This window comes from Lissotriton helveticus, chromosome 10, assembly GCF_964261635.1.
Source record: "Lissotriton helveticus chromosome 10, aLisHel1.1, whole genome shotgun sequence".
Taxonomy (NCBI): Eukaryota; Metazoa; Chordata; class Amphibia; order Caudata; family Salamandridae; genus Lissotriton; species Lissotriton helveticus.
In genome coordinates this window covers 723,521,712-723,539,155 of record NC_136071.1, presented here as the reverse complement: position 1 = coordinate 723,539,155, position 17,444 = coordinate 723,521,712, and the positions used below count along the sequence as shown (strand labels likewise).

The window sequence follows — 17,444 nt, the reverse complement described above, 5'->3', positions numbered from 1 at the left end:
CTGCTGCTCCGCTAGGTAGGCTGCGGCACCCCCCCCCCCCCCTGGCCCAATCTGTGGCGCCCCACGAGTCGCTCTCGCCTCGGGTGCCAGAACTGCGTTCACTCCCTTTCCTCTGATGCCGCAGGCCTCCCGGCGTTCTCTCAACCGCTGGCCACCGTCGGGCCGCCTCTCCTGCTGTAACCGGACACCAACGTCCGCCGTAGAGTCAATGCTGGGCCTGTGAACCGGTCGAGCTCCGGATGTGTGTCCTACACCTCGGCCATCTTAGACACGCCCCCCTGTTCCATTTTTTTCCAAAACCTTTCTCTTCCGCTTGACTGCCAAACCTAGCCGCCACCCTTAGTTAGTTAAAGATTGCAGACAAGCATGTTCATGTGGCCATCAAAAGTAAAACCAGAACATAAGTTATTGACTGCAGACCTCACTATAAGGTCCTGCTGAAAATGAAAATGGCAGGATTTCTGGTGGACTGTGGACACGCTCTCCTTCTGGCATTTTTATAGCCAACAGCTGTAAATATCATTCACCAAAATATGTACATTGTTGGTTTGATTTATTTTCAGCTTATATTTTGACTCCTCAGCCTGGGCAGAAAGCGCTATGTACTGAAGAGTATTAACTGAATGGCCTGCAAGTACAGAGCCTTCCACTCCAGTGGCAGCCAACAAGCATAAGAAATGCTGCCTGATCTACCCAAATCAGACTGTCTTCTCGGGGGAGGGGGGTGGTAACATCACTTTAGTAACTGGGTGGGCCCTCATACCTTCTTCCTGGCTTGGTGTGGGCGTAGTGCCAGTTTACAAGAATGGTGACCATATGACCCAGCCAACTATCGCCTGATTAGTCTCCTTCATAGTCTCTAAAATATTTACTTCAGTACTGCTGTCCAGATTTGAAGCATGGACTGAGCATGGACTGAGTCTAATAAGAATTTGTTCAACTCGGGTTTAAAAAGAAAACAGGCCCAGCCGACCTTATTCAGATGTGCGATCCACATTCAACATTGAGCCAAGACAGTCCTTGTGGAAATCTGTTCATAGTAGGACTATTCCTGTAGCTCTTCTGAACATCTTAATTCGACTTTGACAGGAACTTTGCAGTGGTCAGATTGGAGTCGCTCCAGCAAAACAACATGACCATTTTTGGTCAATGCAGGCATCTAGCAGGGCTGCTCCCTATTACCCCTCCCATTGGCACTGTGATTTACTTAAGTCAAGTGGTGTCTGAGGTTACTACCACGGTGATGCCCCAAGGCTATAGGAGACCAAGATCTCCATTATTTGCTGAGGAAACTCCCTTTACAGATCTACTTTATAAGTTTGTTGTCTACTGTAGAGCCAAGGGCCCAGCAAACAAGGCTAGAAAAACACAGTGGTGTTCAGGCTACATAATGGTGTGAACATTATTTTACTTTGAACAAATCCAGCCTTTACCAAGAGAATGGATTTATGTTTTTAGGGGTCAGTTTATCATCATGTGGACGACCCATACTCTCATAACGAGAGAGGAACAGGAACCTCACATTTTACAGTGGAAAAAGGAGGAAACTTTGTTCCCTGCTTTTGAAGTATACAAGGCATTGTGCCGGAATGCTTCTTTACCTGGAGCAGAACTCTAGAGCCATCTAAATACTGGGTTCCTCAGGTGATTGCGGAGACTTCCATCTGGTACAACCCCAATGGGCATGTTACTATTAAAGTCATTTAATTTCACATGTGGCAATTTTTCCTTCAATTTAATTCTTACCTGCATTGAAAATGAGAGATACATTTTAGTATTTTGTCCAGCACGTATGATGACATGGTGGAAATAATTGCTCCCAACACTAAGAGACTATATCACTCGGGAGGAGAGTGGTCAGGCTAGCAGGTGGCCCCTTGGAATGCTTGTGTTTTTTCTTTGATTCAGCCCTGAGAACGGAAACTTGTCCGAGACCCTTATTTTGAGTGGAAGTGGCCTTTCCATGATTTCCAATGATGTTTTACAACATACAGCTTGGCTTTTTGTTCCGAATCGCCTTTGGATTCATCAGGGCACACTCCCTGTATAACTTGGGAGTCGTGGCCCAACCCTAGGCTCAAGGGGGTTAGATATTTGTTTGCGACAATCCCTACAAATTTGAAAGCCTGTGGTTTTAGAAGGTAACACTTGACTTGCACACTGGAAACATTTTGAAGAAAGGCAATTTGTCAAGTGATAAAGAAAAGAAGGCGCTAGCACTGGATCTGCGTGCTAAGGCAAAGAAAGACAGTTTTGTCAGTGCACTGGTTTGTTGCATTAATTGCTCTATCATCACTTCTGTGGGCGAATGCAGTCAATGTGCAGCTGCACAATACGACCCGAGCAATGCAGTGGAAAATTTCCGGTTCCAATTTGGTGCCTAGGAGTATTCTCAAGGTGAAGAATTTGCATTACGTCGCGTTTCCACCAGAAAGAGCGTTAAAGAAGGTAAGTAATTTGTTAATTAAGAATGCAAATTGTTCCTACTTGTATGTAACTAGGATTTTGCTAATTAGCTCCTAGCCTAAAAATGGAACTCGTTGATGACTTACAATAACTCAATGGTGGTGGTGGAGGCATGTTATAATTTACTAACTACTGCTTTTCTAATGACCAGTCCTATTCGAGCTGATTTGAAAAGTATTTCTGAGTTGAGAAATGGCAAATAAAATGACCGCTATAGTTGGAGCCGTTCTGGTTTCAACCCCATTTTTTCCTTTCATTTTGGTCAGTCTCTTTTTTGGTATTGAATAAAATATTTGTTTCTTTTAGATTTCGAATATTGAAGAATTTACTGTGCCAGAAACGTGTTCACATTTGCCACCGCTTTCTTGTTGCTTAATGACAATAATAGCCAAGTCATCAAACGTCATGAGGTAAATATATATTTTTCAGTGTCGTTTGTTTGTAAGATGCCAGTATAAGGTGCCTCCAGTAGTCAAGAGATGCATTTATCACCTGCACTCTTTCTTAAATTGGCTTTTTTATTTTTTTTAAAGCTTTATGTTCGTAATTGTCACACTAGTACTGAAGACTAATACAGGCAATAGTCAATGAAATAAGTAGAACTGCTGCTTTTGATTGGTTGAGTTGTCAGAAACGTGCATCTAGAATTGTGTTTGACTTCTGTCCAGTAGATTTCCTATAGCTTCCAAATGTTTTTGTTGTTAGTTCAACTCTGTACTTTGGCATATCCCATCACCATCATTTTTGTATGGAGCATGTTGTTCTTTATTTTAAATAGAAACTCTGGATCTGAAAATGTTGGAGGGGACAAGATACATGAAAATAACAAATTATTGCTTTGTTTGTCAGGTATGATTTTTATGGGAAAATGGGCACTGAAAGAAGGATAGAACACTTTAAAGAAGTGTAGCTAGTAAAACTCTGAGTCAGCCAAAAAGCAAGGCTTTTGAGGCTCTTCCTGAAGATGTGCAGGGTGGGAGAGCGTCTGATGTTGACCGGGAGCTCATTCCAGGCCTTTGCCGCGACGTAGGAGAAGGCTCTTCCACCCGCTCTGGATCTGTAGATGCGCAGGGTTTCTGCTAGGACGAGGTCGGTGGAGCAGAGGTTTCTCTTAGGTATGTGGAAGGAGACTCTTTTGTTGAGGTATTTGGGTCCCGTGTTGTGGAGGGATTTGTAGGCATGGGTGAGTAGCTTGAACATTACTCTCTTCTCGATGGGGAGCCAGTGGAAGTGTTGCAGGTGTTGGGTGATGTGATCATGTCGTTGGATGCAGAGGACGAGCATGGCTGCGGTGTTCTGGATGGTCTGGAGTTTGCGTAGCAGGGATTTGTAGATTCTAGCATAGAGGGCGTTCCCCGAGTCCATTAGTGCCAAGGAGCATTCACCCAGGCACTCATAGATTGAATGTACCCTGGATTCCCCTCCCCTTTACAGGTCAATGTTGCAGTCTTGTCCTTGGTGTGTTTTTCGCAACTACTTTACAATTGACTCTCAAGGGAGAGTTTTGTTCTCCAGGTGATACAACATCATTTGACAGTGAGCAAGCAGTGACACATTTTGTGAGCAGAACGGTACTGATGAGGAGCAGCACTGACATGGGAGACTCTGAAATTCTCACTCCACCCATCTCTTCTTTTATGGTGCCAGTTGCCCAATGTGGATGCATGAGATGGTTCTGCACACTTATTCAGAGCTCTGTGGAGATCAGATGTGGCCTGGTCTGGTCAGTGAGACATAAAGATCTAGAGTGGCAGAGGGCTCTAGGATCAATCAATCAAAGCGGATTTATAGAGCTCAATTTATCACCTGTGAGTGTATAGTGGCGCGGGGGCACTGCTCTGGGCTGTCTGTTGAATATCCAGGTTTTCAACCTCTTCCTGAACTCAAAAGTTGAGGCTGTTCAGAGTTGGAGAGAGATGTCGTTCCAGTGTTTTGCTGCCAAGTAGGAGGAAGTGTTTATGGTCCTAGCATCGCAGAGGTGCCGCTTGCTGGAGGATTTTTACAAGAGCTGGTGCTGCAGGTGAGCCTTTAGCTGTGACACAGGCCCATCTCGGGGTTGCACGAGATGAGTGTTGATGCAGTTGGTTGAGACTAGGCAAGATGAGTCACACTTAGGTCCCATTTGGGAAAGTCCACTTTACAGCAATGATACCATTTAGACTGATCACAGTCACCCAGGACTTGGTACAATTCAGACCCTGTTGTATACCATGAAGCCTCTTTGTGCTGACAGAGCCTAACCACTCACTGAAGGCAGGATATGTGGCAGTCAGTTTATTACTAATGAGAACAGCATGAGAGTTTTCAGTGGTTTTAGCACTGTAACGCTATCACCAGTGACAGTTGATTTTTCTTGTCCTGAGGATGGATCCACCAAATATGTTGCAATGCACTCTTTTGGCACTGCAAAGATACCTAATGGACCCAGTTAATTCACACAGAGAAGCCAAATGAATAGTTGTGCCTAGTAGTGTTGAAGCATAAAATGGCTCAGTATATATTTTGAATTTCTTGTCTTTCCAACTCTCATACCACAGAAGTGTCCTTATCAAGAGGGACTCTGGGATTGTTAAGGCTCTTGAGTACATCAGACTTTGAGGCAAGATGGATGAGCCCTGGATATAAAGGGAACCTGAAACTGCATCAGTGAGGCTAATGATGTCTAGCATCTTGCAGCACTGCTCCAGCCTCACTTAGATGCAGCATTGCACTATCTTTACATTCTGTCATCCTGTTTTTAATACATCTTTCATTGTTTGACTCTGGCCCTCCAGTAGATTACACACACAATGCTTTCTCAACTTACAGAGCTTAGTTATGAAGACCATCCTTTTTCTGCTTCTTTGACAATATAGCTGTTTCAATCCTTTTGATTTTCTGATCCAGGTCTGCTGTGGTGATTGATCTGAAAAGGGCTTTCACCTTCTTTCTGATTGCTTTTTCAGCGAGGTTCTCATCTATATTCCTGTCCCCCGTTTTCTTCAGAGCAGCCTTGTTGCAAAAAAGTTGTCTTTTGTTTTCTCTGCCATGACAGTCTTTGAAGGTAAGACACTTTATGTGAGAAATTGGGCTGTAGGTAATGTAAGCCCTTCTCAAGCAGTAACCACAATCCTTGTCAATAAATTAACTTAACCCTATGCTAGCTTGGCACAAAAAAGGCAAGCTTAACCTTGAGGCACAAAAGCACCACTCCCTGCAATCTGGTTGTGTGTGACTGTGTGTGACTGGGTGCATATTACAAGTACGGGCTGATCGATATGCAGCACAGGCCGGATACAGAAGCTAGGTTTGTCTAACTGAAAAGGTTACCTTTTAAAGTCCAGTGTAAAGAGTTTCATTTGCAGTTGAGAAAGGGCTTGGGGAGCAGAGATAGCGTTGCGGACATTCGTTGCTATACCGTGAAGAGCAGGCTGGGTGTCACGTATGGTCGTCGCTTTAGTACAAACACCCTGTTGGGCGTCGTGTACGGTAGTTGCTGTAGCTTTGCGTCTTCTGTCACCACAGCTATTGATGCTGTAGCTTGAAGTGTAGATCTTACGTTGCCGGTCATCACTATAGCATGAAGAGTTCGGTTCCCCGGAGCTTCACTTTGGCGGTCAATGCTGGTAAGAAAGATCTGGTGGCGAACAAGCCCACTCACGGTTACGAAGAGCCCAAAGCTTCAGGATTGCTGCAGGCCCACTTATTTTTCCAGCCCTGGGTACCTGTAGTACCATTTTACTAGGGGACTTGTCTGTAAATGAAATGTGGTAATTGGGTTTAAGACAATTGTACTGTGTTTTAAGCAGAGAGCACCAACCTTTTAGCACTGGCTAGCATTAGTAAGATGCACTGGTACATAAAAGCCACTAAAAATGGGTCCAGAAAACAAGAAGGGTGAGTGCAAAAGGTTTGGGTGTGACACTGCAGAGGGAGTTAAGTCCAACACTTTCAAAGATGTCATTGGCTGTATGGGCCACGGAAATTCACCAGCCAGAAGTGTATCTTGATGAATAGGCAGTTCTCAGCAGTAAGTGAATCTCATCTCAGTGTATATCCTGCTCCAGTCTTTGCAAAAAGAACGAGGATTGAGGCACTTGTGCTGTGCATGATACTTTGCCCGTTTCTCCAGTGAGTCCTTTGGCCCGTCCATCCCTCTCTCAATATCATCCGGAGGTCTTGCTCGTACCTACTGCTTAACTCTGGCAATTCTGTGCTTGCTCTCCTGTCTCATGATGAGGGGATCACAGCTCGCCCCAACACCAATGACCATCATTTGGGCTTGCATGGCTTCCATGGAGCCGAAGACCGTGTTTTAAATGACTAGATAGCCGCCTCTATTTCTGCCGCATGATTTTGGGTCTCCTGTTTTTGGTGAAAAAGTAAAGAGTTTGAGCTCAAGATGGGGCTCAATGGAAAATCTCAACAATCAAACAGAAATGTAAGTGCATGTAAAGCCAATGTTCATGGGCACCTAAAGATTTGAATTGACTGAACTTCAGTGATCTTGAGCCAAACCTTGCCATGTTGTTTGACCTCTTATCGAGAGACTCAAAACGTTGTTAAATGTAGCCTTTTATCCATGAGCAGTTATTTATCAGTTGCAATGCTCTGATTGACTTTGCTCAAACTTTACTTAGCTACTAAAGTTAACTAAACCGTGGGATTTATGAATACCTCTATTTAAAACTTTACTATTAGCCTCTCCTTTCACCCATGAAATTCTTTTTAGTGATTACATTTTTTTTTCTTACTTCCACCATTCTTACAACCATGTGAAGCACTGTTTTGTGTATAAAAACGTGGATGAGAAGGGTTCAGTACCGTACTTAATCTAAGATTATTTGACCATTTCTCCTTTTTTAAAAGCTATAGCATCTGAATTAGGCTTACGGTCTATAGTATGTTATTGGAGCCCGAGCTTTTCGCAGGAGACTGGTTTATTCAGGCATATAGCGCAAAGGTAGATATCGTATCATGACTTACCTTTAGCCATGCATAGACCCACGGCAGTACATTACTTGGGCTAATCTAGCTGAAAGCTATGCAGTGTTTTCATTTCAAGGACTTTCTTTTTATAGTGTGATATTTTTTTTTAATGTTTGTTTTTCTTTTCTAATTTCTGAAGGGCAATTACTCCATTGTGCTCCAGCCTTGGCTGCAAGGTCCCTCCTTCCAGATGTACTCCTATCTTCTTAACAGTGAGGGGCTTTTCCATGTCTAATTTGACTGAGATCTGCGAATAGGCCAAAACATATTCCAAATGTCTCCAAGAGTCATGGTTTAGTGGCTCAGTGGACTAGCGCGTCCACTGTTGGGGCCTGTCCCAGGTTCAAATCCTGGCGGGGCCACTCAGCCTTTCATCCATCTGAAGTCAATAAAATGAGAATCATTGAGTTGAGTAACAATAAACATCTGTTGTTCAGCGCCTTGGTGACACGTGCGCTTTACAGATACACTTGTTACTTTATGTTTGCACCTTCACAGCACCCAACTGGCCTTCAAGAACCACTGCTATCTGGCCAGTTTAGTAAAGACCTTTTTGTCAGGTCTTGCAAGCAACCCCTACTGCTTAATTTTGCGACTTCTATGGTGTCCCAAGTGCATGCATTTCTAAGCTTCAATGAGTATTACACTTCTAACCCAAGATCTTGAACAGGTGAGTGCCCACGCCATGCATCCTCAACGAGGCAAGGTTTTCTTGTTGGGTCACAGTTGATAATTATGAGCTAATTATATTCAGGCTAATGCACTTAAAGGTATGTCCATAATTAAAGTAAACATCCCAGTTGTGACCTATTGGTGTAGCAGACCGAGCATTATCCAGCTTCCTCCGCCTCATGACAAGTGGTGAATGGAGACGCCCACCTCCATTACCTCCTTTTCAATTAACTGGTGCATCCCACTTTTCTGTAACCCACTTCCCCTGGAGGCATTGTCTCTTCACAATCAAGCTCTATTCAGGCGTCTAGATACTGCTTCTCCAGCTTAACTACTAGCTCGGTCTCATTAGCATACACCTGAAACTCGAAATGATGGTGCAGGATGACTCCAGCCACTGGACACATGTATGCATAAAAAAAAAACAAGACATAAGGTGGCTTTTGGAAATTCCTTCCCCCAGGTTGACCTGCTATGGCCTTTTCTCCAGTAACAACTGTACCCCTTCCTGGATCTCCCAGTTCTATATTCCTTCTCCCAAATGGTTGTGGATCAGTTGACGGGTCCCCCTATTGGATGGTGCCCAACAAGTCGAACAGTCCCAGCATCAGTGGTCTTACTTTGCACTTTTCCCTAAACAAAGTGTTTTAGTCCCACCAAAGTGCTATGACTGACTCTGAATCCAAGCCTTGTGTCTCACTTAAACCTGGGAGGGTATGTATGAGCCTGTACCAAATACAAACACCAGACTTCTGGCCATTTTGAATTGGAAGTAACTTGGCTGAATTAAAAAATAATGCACAATTCAATTTTTTTAACTTATTTTATGGGTCAAAGAAAAGGTTTTTGTCATGTATAATTAAGACATGCTTCCAATGATTATCTTTTTAACCTCATAGGCACAGGTTCATCCTTTAGACACTGTTAAAATGAGTACTAATAAGTTGGCTAAAACCGAACATTTGTCATTTATAGTCTAGTTGCTTGAAGGGGGTGAATATGCGATTCACAGATACTTAAGTCATGTGTTACTTTGTCCATTTGATATTGTAAAGCTAGACATCTTGTAAAGAGTGGAAGCAGTAATGTTCCGTGTGAGTCATGCATATAGCCGAATATGGTTTTAATGTGATGAAAATATCTTATTTAATCAAAAATGTTCTTACAGGTCCTTCTTAACTGAGTTGGCAGACTGTATCGTTTCTGAAGAAGTTGAAGGAATTATAAGCCTTACAGCAGCCTTGTACATTGTGCTTGCAGTAAACAAAGGTCAGTTTTAATATTGTATTATCTGCTTGTAGAGGTTTTTTTATGGGTGCTTTCCTGTTTAAGACACAGCAGTAATTGTGCATTTGGTTTGCTTTGCATCTAGGTAAAATCAAGGATGTCTCCAGCAAAAATATTGCCACAACCATTTTTAGAAAGATGAAAAAATATGAGGAAATTACATTGGAAGACACGGGTAACCTTGAAAGGTATAAACATATATGTAATTAATTGCAGTAACTTGTTTAACTTCATGGTGACAATCACGACATATGGGCACTAAGGAGGAAATGAGGTATACATCCCACAATGCCAAGATTATCTAGTGCTAAACGAAACGTTTTGAATATTAAGCATCTATAATTTGGCCTAAAGTATGGTTTTGGGCCGTAAGCTGGGACAGAGATTGTTTTCTAAAATCAGTGAAAATGAATGCATCTTGTGAAATTTAAAATGCCTTCCGCATTTTCTGCTAAATGGACATTGAGTGGATCAGGAAGGTGCCATTGCTGTCGGAATTGAAAGCAGATATTGAGGATTTGCCTGTAAAATGTATTAATTTAAATAAGAAGGTGGGAAAAATGATCTTAAACCCAAGACTGGATAGCGTTGGGAAGGGACAAGATCACTAGAAATCATGAACTGTCCATAGGTAGGTACAGTACAGAAGCAGAGTGTTTGGTTAGACCAATTCAAGCTTAATGTGAAGCCTGTGCACCCCTTAAAGAGAACCTACATAGTGGGTTGTTTGAACCCCCATCACAAATGTGATAGAAACACATGTAATCAACATCTTGGAAAGCCAACAGTTCTCTCCACAATTCATTGTGGATTGCGCACACCATTCGTTGGTTCCCAAATCCGGCCAGGCACCAATTCATGATTGTGACCTGATGCTGAGGATTGGCAAGGAGGGGAAAGTGAGGTGATGTGTCTTAGAGAATGCTTGCTTATTTATCCTGATTTTGCTATTGCACTTTAGACTGTGAGGAATACTTGTATGAAAGTTGTGACTATTCTGATAGATCACCAGATGTAAATGTATAGTATTTATATAGCGCACTTCTACCCGGAGGCCTCGTAGCGCTGTATTCATACCGCTGTGGAACCCATCATGGCTTTCCTGTGAAATGTCCACTCCTGGGCACCCCCAAGGTGAAGCCAGGCATCCAAGAGCTGCTGGGGCCGTTGTGGAGATTAAGCAAGCTATTGCCCAGAGTCACAGAGTGGGACCCATGATTAGACTAGGCACCGAGGCGAGAATTAACAGGGCCAGGAAATTGAGTCCAAGAGCCGCCTAGGCGGGAATTGAACCCTGGTCCTGGGCCAGACCTCTGCATGAGGGTCTGCCGCTCTAACCATTAAGCCACGCTTCTCCACAGATCTAATACCACTTGCTGTGTCCCTCAAGGTTCTCCACAGAGAATCATGAAAAACTCCCTTTTTAAGTGCTGTTGAATTATTTAAAAAACTCCTCCAGTGAAGAGGATGGAGAGATGCAGTGTGATATTCCAGTGCAGCAGAAACTAGAGGTGACCAAAAGACATGGTGAGAGATTGAATGAGTATATAACAATGGGGAAAGACATTTTGAACTGGTCAGGGAAATGGGTGATGAACTCAGTCAGGGCGGGTTCTTTAGTAATTAGGTGAGGTAATACCTAAACTGATTGGCTATTTTGCCTTTTACCAGTTAATACTAAATACACCTTACTACTCCTTCTTACAGTTACTTATCTATATCTTACCCATTTTTGACTTTAGAATGATGAGTGTCACATTTGGACCTTGTGGGATTTAACCCTCCTGCCTTTTGGTTACATTCAAAATTACAGTTCATTTGCTATGCCCCTAAGGCATTATCTGGCTGTCCCTGTCCCTTATGCTTCTTGAGCCCCCACCCCGTACCCCCAAACCTCCCCACTCCCCATCTTTTTGGTCTTGGAAACAAATGGCCTGAGACAGGGCCATTATTTGTAGAAATCCTTATTGGCACATCAGAGGCCCAAATATTTTGTAGCACTATCAGGTCAGTTAAATGGTGAAACGAATTGATTTAGTGTGGAGTAAGTGTAGTATTCAAAAGAGATGAATTATAAGCTGTGATGTATAATTTGATATTTGGTAATATCAGAGCACTTTACATTTATTATTAAGAATTTAAGAAATATAGTTTTGTAAAAAAAAAAACGATTTAAGGATGTGAGAAAAAAAAACTGCATAAGAATGTATTGTGATTATTTATTTTTTATTTTTTGCACATATGCACTTTTGCATTAAAAATCTTCATGTTTGAAACCTCACCGATCCGTGAACAAGACTTGTGGCGATGAGCCGAGACGTGTTGGGTCCATTTTTGAAAATTGTAAACTTTCAGTGCACCAGTTTCTGTCCTATGGCATCCAATCCCTCTTGTATGTGAGGAGAGTGTGTAACATATATATATATTATATATCTATCCATCCATCCATCCATCCATCCATCCAAGAGAACTCTCCCAGGCACCAGACTGCTGAAGCTGGAATGGCGTCATGTGGCTCCACAGTGACGCCCAAGCCATATATATCATACGGGGAGTGTGCCCTGGTAAATTCGAAAGCTGTCCTGGGCAGCAGAGCTTAGGTGTATGCCGGTTGAACACCGTCTGGAATTATGTGAGGCTTCTCCCGCACATTCAACTATTCTGACCAAGTCCTGTTCTCTGGGCCAGTCTCCTTACAGATCTTTGTTGTCCTTCAAGTCTTCAAATAAGTCCAAATTGAAGAAAAAACTCTGGATGCCCACGCAGGCCTTCACAAAACCTCGCAACATTTTGAGAAGTCACAAGGACATCAAGGGGCCTGCTCTCTCACTCCCAGCCCCCTGCCAAGGTTTCAATTCCATACATGATTCTAATGCACTCTGAGTTTCTGGTCCGTTGGCGATGCTGCAACAAATTGAAGCATTTAAAGGTGCCATGCTTTGCATCTTTGGCGTGCCTTCATGCCCCATGGATATGCCGAGGCCCACAGCTGGGTTACCACCACTGGGTCCGCCTTCGGAGCTGGCTGTGCTTCATGAACCCACTTCAGGTTCAGCTCTGACTTTAGAGCTGATCCCACACCAGGCGGGACTATCCGTGTTGGCTCCTGCTGCATCAGCACAGACCACAACACAGGAGGACGTCCAGCCCATAGTTCTGTGCATCTCTGTCCCGAATCCTTCTGGAACTCAAACTAAGCTGCACACAAGTTCAGTTCCTATGCACCCGAACCACATTCCATCCAAATCGGACAAAATAATGCTTTTCATAGAGGCCACCTTCTAATACTCACAGCTCTTTGGCCCGGACTCTGATCAGAGCTAACCTGATTATGGTGATGATTTTTTCTCACAATATGAGGAAGACACTTTCTGCATGGGAGGGCTATTGTCCGTCCCACCGCCCCCTTCCCTCGTCCTGTCCATCTACAGAAGGATCGGCGTTGTTTGCCATGGGGATTAAAAGGGCAGCCAAAGTACTGGATCTCCAATTACAATTGAAATAAAGACTAACATGCTCAAAGAGGCCCTACAACCTGGACAATCTTCATCGGAACCTGTTGGTATTTAATGAGGCACTTACTGATACCCTCAAGGGCACTTGGCCAATACCTTTTCTGTGCCCACCAGTAAATAGAGAAGAGGCACATTGCCATAAACCAGATCCTTGTGACCCTGCCTTCTGAATTCAAGACAGATAGGACTTGGAGTAATGTGAGCATATTGAATTTGCCCCCTCAGTTTCTTCCTGAAAAAGTACAAAGACCTAAAGTAGAATGAAGGCCTTCTTCTTTCTTTAGCCCCAGGAACTAACTGGAGTAACATCCAGTCCCTAATTCCGATGCTGGGACCCTCTCTATAAATCCTTGGTCCAAAAGAGCCTGGACCTCCTGCAGCGCAATGAACAAATGGTCCTCCCACAGTCACTCTGATGTCGGTGAAATATGCGGCGGATCGGAGAGGAATGGTAAGGCATATTCTTCTTGAATTATCTGAAGCACCCATCTGCTTCATGTAATCTGCCTCTTGTGGAGGTAAAACCTTAGCTTGCCTCCCAACACGATGGCCATGTGTGCTGGGGGCAAACTAAAGTGGTTTGGTGGTGGGAGGAGCTTGAGTCTGAGCAGTGCGCTTCCCCTGAAGTCCTAGATATTGTTGGCATGATCCCTGACTCCGGTCTCAAATGGCTGTTGGGTGGGGGGGTCTCTTGCTGTGGAGAGGGCCTTCGTGTTGTCTTTGAGCCAAACCCCTTATAAAGCCTCAAAAGGGGCGAAATTGTTGAAGAAAATGCCACACGTGCAGAGAGGCCAGGGGAGCGCGATGTAACTCTGCTTTCCTTGAAGTGCTCCACAGCTGAATCTCCAGAGTCTCGATGGGACATTTATTCCAGGGTTGCACTGATTTTTGACTTTGCCGTTAACTAGCAAGTACATTGTGAAACAAAGTATAGTATTCTTTTGTACATGTTGTAAACCATACCGTCTAAAATGTGAGATGTTACAACCCTAGAAACTGGCAATTGGAATATTTTTCACGTCGGCCAATGATGACGTAACACTGTGCCTGATGACAAAAATGTAAACAACTAGAAAAAGCCAAGCTCTTTTTGAGAACAAATCCTCAACTGGGCTTTGTCGCTTCACAGCAGTAAGGTAAATGTAAATGTGTTGGACTTGTAAAGCGCACAGCTGCCCGTAAGCGTCCCGGCGCTTGCTTAGGGAACCCATCCTGGTATTCCCCTGTGAGAAACCCCGGCAGGGTGTCCACAAGGTGAAAGCCAGGCATCCCGCCGCGAGGGGCCGTAGTGGAGATTAAGCAAGCTATTGCCCAGAGTCGCAGAGTGTAACCACGTGGGTTGAGTAGGCACCAGAGCGAGAATTGTCGAGTCCATGGAATTTTATGCCCGAGACCCACCGAGGCGGGGAATCGAACCCTGGTCCACGGTCGATCTCAGCTTCCGGGCCCGCTGCCTCTAACCACTGAGCCACGCTTCCCCATAGGTATGTCCTCCTGCCTCATCACCATTAGCGCCCCCCTAATGTGTGATCCCCAAGCACTCCATGCTGCCTACGATGCCGTGCCGACTTCACTTTCGGTTCAACTGTCAAAACTTCCAAGTTGAGAGAGAGAGAAAGTTAAAGTAAACTTGATGACCAGTCCTTTGGTGCAGCTCCTTCCCAGGACCCAGAGATTTGTCCAGTTAGAACCCCGGCTCTTTCCGTGCATTGTGAAGAGTATGGCTTTACTGAAGACTATACTGACCATTTGCCATCTAACAACACTAGCAATGGCCTGTATTTTCAGATGGGAATATCCTTTATGCCTGTGCATTCCTTCAGAGGAAGTCTCTTTCCATCATACTGGAAAAGCAGTAGCATAATTGGAGACGACGCTACCCTCTTCAGAGAGAAAATGTAATTATTTTGCGGTCTCCTAGTCCTCCTCTAAAGATTCAGAGCCCCTGCTACCTTTTAACACAAAGCATTATTAAAACCTTTCTGACTGCTTGGGAAACTCATCCCTAGGCTTGACAGCACACAAACAAATAGCTAGATGACAGAGACCAGCCCCTTGTGATCCAAATTTCTTGTTGTCACAGCGATCACCGGGAAGTCCAAGTCTCCTGCAAAATTAAACTCTGATGCCTATTCCATGGCCCCTCCAGATCCAGAATCTAAAAGATAAGACTGTGGAACAAAACTCCTTTGCTTATAGCAACCCCTTCCACTGCAATTGCATATCATGCAACTTCATAAACCACTACTCCCCCTCTCTGTGGGAACTTGAAAAAGCACCTGTATGAGCTGGTTATCAATGGTTTCGATCCTTTCAAACAAATCCTAAAGTAGGAGTTAGATTCTGAATACAGTGTTGCTCAATCAATTGGCACAGCTTTCACAGTACACCCTCTCGCTAGTGTGCATTCCACTGGCTCCTCTAAAGATGTCTAAATCCTGCTTACCCTTCAGCAATGAGTGTCTATTCAGCAAGAAGACAAAGAACTCCCTGGAAAGCACGAAGAGTGGTAGAACTACAGCTCACTCGCTGGACCTACACTCCAGAGTTCACCCTATCCCTCCTTTTGTCCCCTCCAAACTGCCCTCCTTCTAGCAGGACTTGCTCTCTGGCACATGCCTTGATTTTGGAGAAAGCTCTTTTTTTTTTTTTTAAACAGAGCCATTGACTTGGTGTCACTAGAGGGGCATAGGATTCTACTTAGTTTACTTCTTGGAGAACGTAGATCTAAGACCTCTGCTTCTCTAATCTATTCATTTGGCAGGACACGTTAATGTGGGCCCTGAGCCAAGTCCTCCTGGCCCTCTGTGCTCAGGCTCTTGTAGGACTCCTATTTTAGTCTACCAAATCGCCTGCTCACAGACCTTACCTAATGTTCACCTTGGGATTTCAGTTCACAGACCTGCCATTTTGGTAGACGTGCTACGTTTTGAGAAAAGTCATGGCTGTTATCGCTGCTTTGCTCTGGAACTCCGGAGTCCTTGTATTTCTGTAATTGGATTACTGGCTGGTGAAGGTAGGGGTTGGTAGTGCTGGCGAAGGAACCTTTTTAGCATACTATAACCATTCTCTGTGACTCCAACTCCAGAAATCTCATCATATCCCCATGCAGAGGGTGACCGTCATACGGGCAGTACTGGAGATGACGTGCATGAAGACTTTTTCTCATCAGATAATTGTGGATATTCAGGATATGCTTTTGATGATTTTGATTCCAGAACGGATCCTGCTGCTTTAAGCCTAATCCTGCGGAGTCTGATGGCCTCATGCATCCTGTTGGTGCCTCAAATCTGGTTACAGATGCGAGCCTTTTATTGGTGCTGGTGAAATTAGAGATTCTCATATCAGGAGGGCATCTCAGCTCTGGGGCACATCTTATGCAGTCCATCCATAGCTGCAGTGGTTCCTTCAGCCTGTTGATGGCTCTCTGAAACGGCAGGCAACCTTGGTGACAGAGCCTCTGCGCTTGTCACGAGGACTCATCTGGCTGGAAAAATGATGCAAGACCTTTAGTCCATATTGGAACCGTGTTTCAACATAAACCTGCTGGAACTGAAGATGGTCTACCTTGTAGGGTAAGGTTTCCATCCTATCATCCCAGACCTCCATTCATGTTCTGTCCGAACATCAACCATTATGTGAACTGCAAGGATGGTGTGAAGTTGTGAATCCTGTGTTGGGAGGTGATTCGTCAGCTGCGGGGGATTTTCATGGTGGTGGCACGCCTTGCAGGCACCTGCAACGCAATAGTGAATGCCTTGAGTCTGCTTTAGTTACAGGACCACAAATGGGAACTTAATCCTGAAGTGATGAACATGACCTTCTTCAGATTCTGGTGTCCATGTGTTGATCTCTTCACCAGGAACATGATGTGTTCTCTGTTTTGTACCAGGCACTGAATTATTCAAAGTGGGGGTGTCTTTAGGTCCAGTTTTGACTTCTGCCTGAGGTTGGATACATTATTTTGGCTGCCATGAAAACAGCTACAAAACCCATTTATGTAGGTTGCAAGAACAGGTGAGTTCAGTGGTGTGAATCAGAAGAGCTGAACCGCTTTAGTCTTGCGTTTTACAATGCAACTTGCTCAGTAAGGTCAAGCAGTTGCTAATGGTTGTTCAGCTGCCTTGTCTGCCTTCATGTGTCTAGGTTGCCAGTAGTGACATGATTTCTAAAAAAAAAGGTATACTTTATTTTTTTTCCTGCCACTGGTTTGTGTTCCTCTGTGGGATTTGAATCTTGTGTTGACATTCCTGATGGCCTCGTCTTTCGAGTTGATGCACAGTTTCTCATTTTTTAATTCTCTCTTTGAAGACTCTTCTTGGTTGCAATTGCTTCAGCTGCTTAGGATATGAGTACTTCAGATCCTGTCAGTTTATCCAGTATTCTATCTTGCCATATTGGTTCTTAGTACCTGCCATCTTTTCTACCAAATGTGGTCCCTGCCTTTCAAATGGGTCGATCTGCCATTTTTCAATTTGTTTCTCCTCTTCCTCATCTCCACCAGAGAGGAGGGGCAGCCAGCTATACTGGACCCTA

The 17,444-nt window shown here is 44.1% G+C and overlaps 1 protein-coding gene across 3 annotated transcripts in view; it reads left to right on the top strand.

The window, feature by feature from the left end:
• The window catches only part of NCAPG2 (non-SMC condensin II complex subunit G2), a 347,950-nt gene that overhangs the window by 315,148 nt on the left and 15,358 nt on the right, over positions 1–17,444 (top strand). For all 3 annotated transcript variants that reach the window (XM_078663271.1, XM_078663272.1, XM_078663273.1), the window contains exons 25-27: positions 2,773–2,876; positions 9,275–9,375; positions 9,479–9,581. In XM_078663271.1, coding sequence (XP_078519397.1) covers positions 2,773–2,876; positions 9,275–9,375; positions 9,479–9,581 — 308 coding nt within the window. The remainder of the gene's footprint in view (positions 1–2,772; positions 2,877–9,274; positions 9,376–9,478; positions 9,582–17,444) is intronic.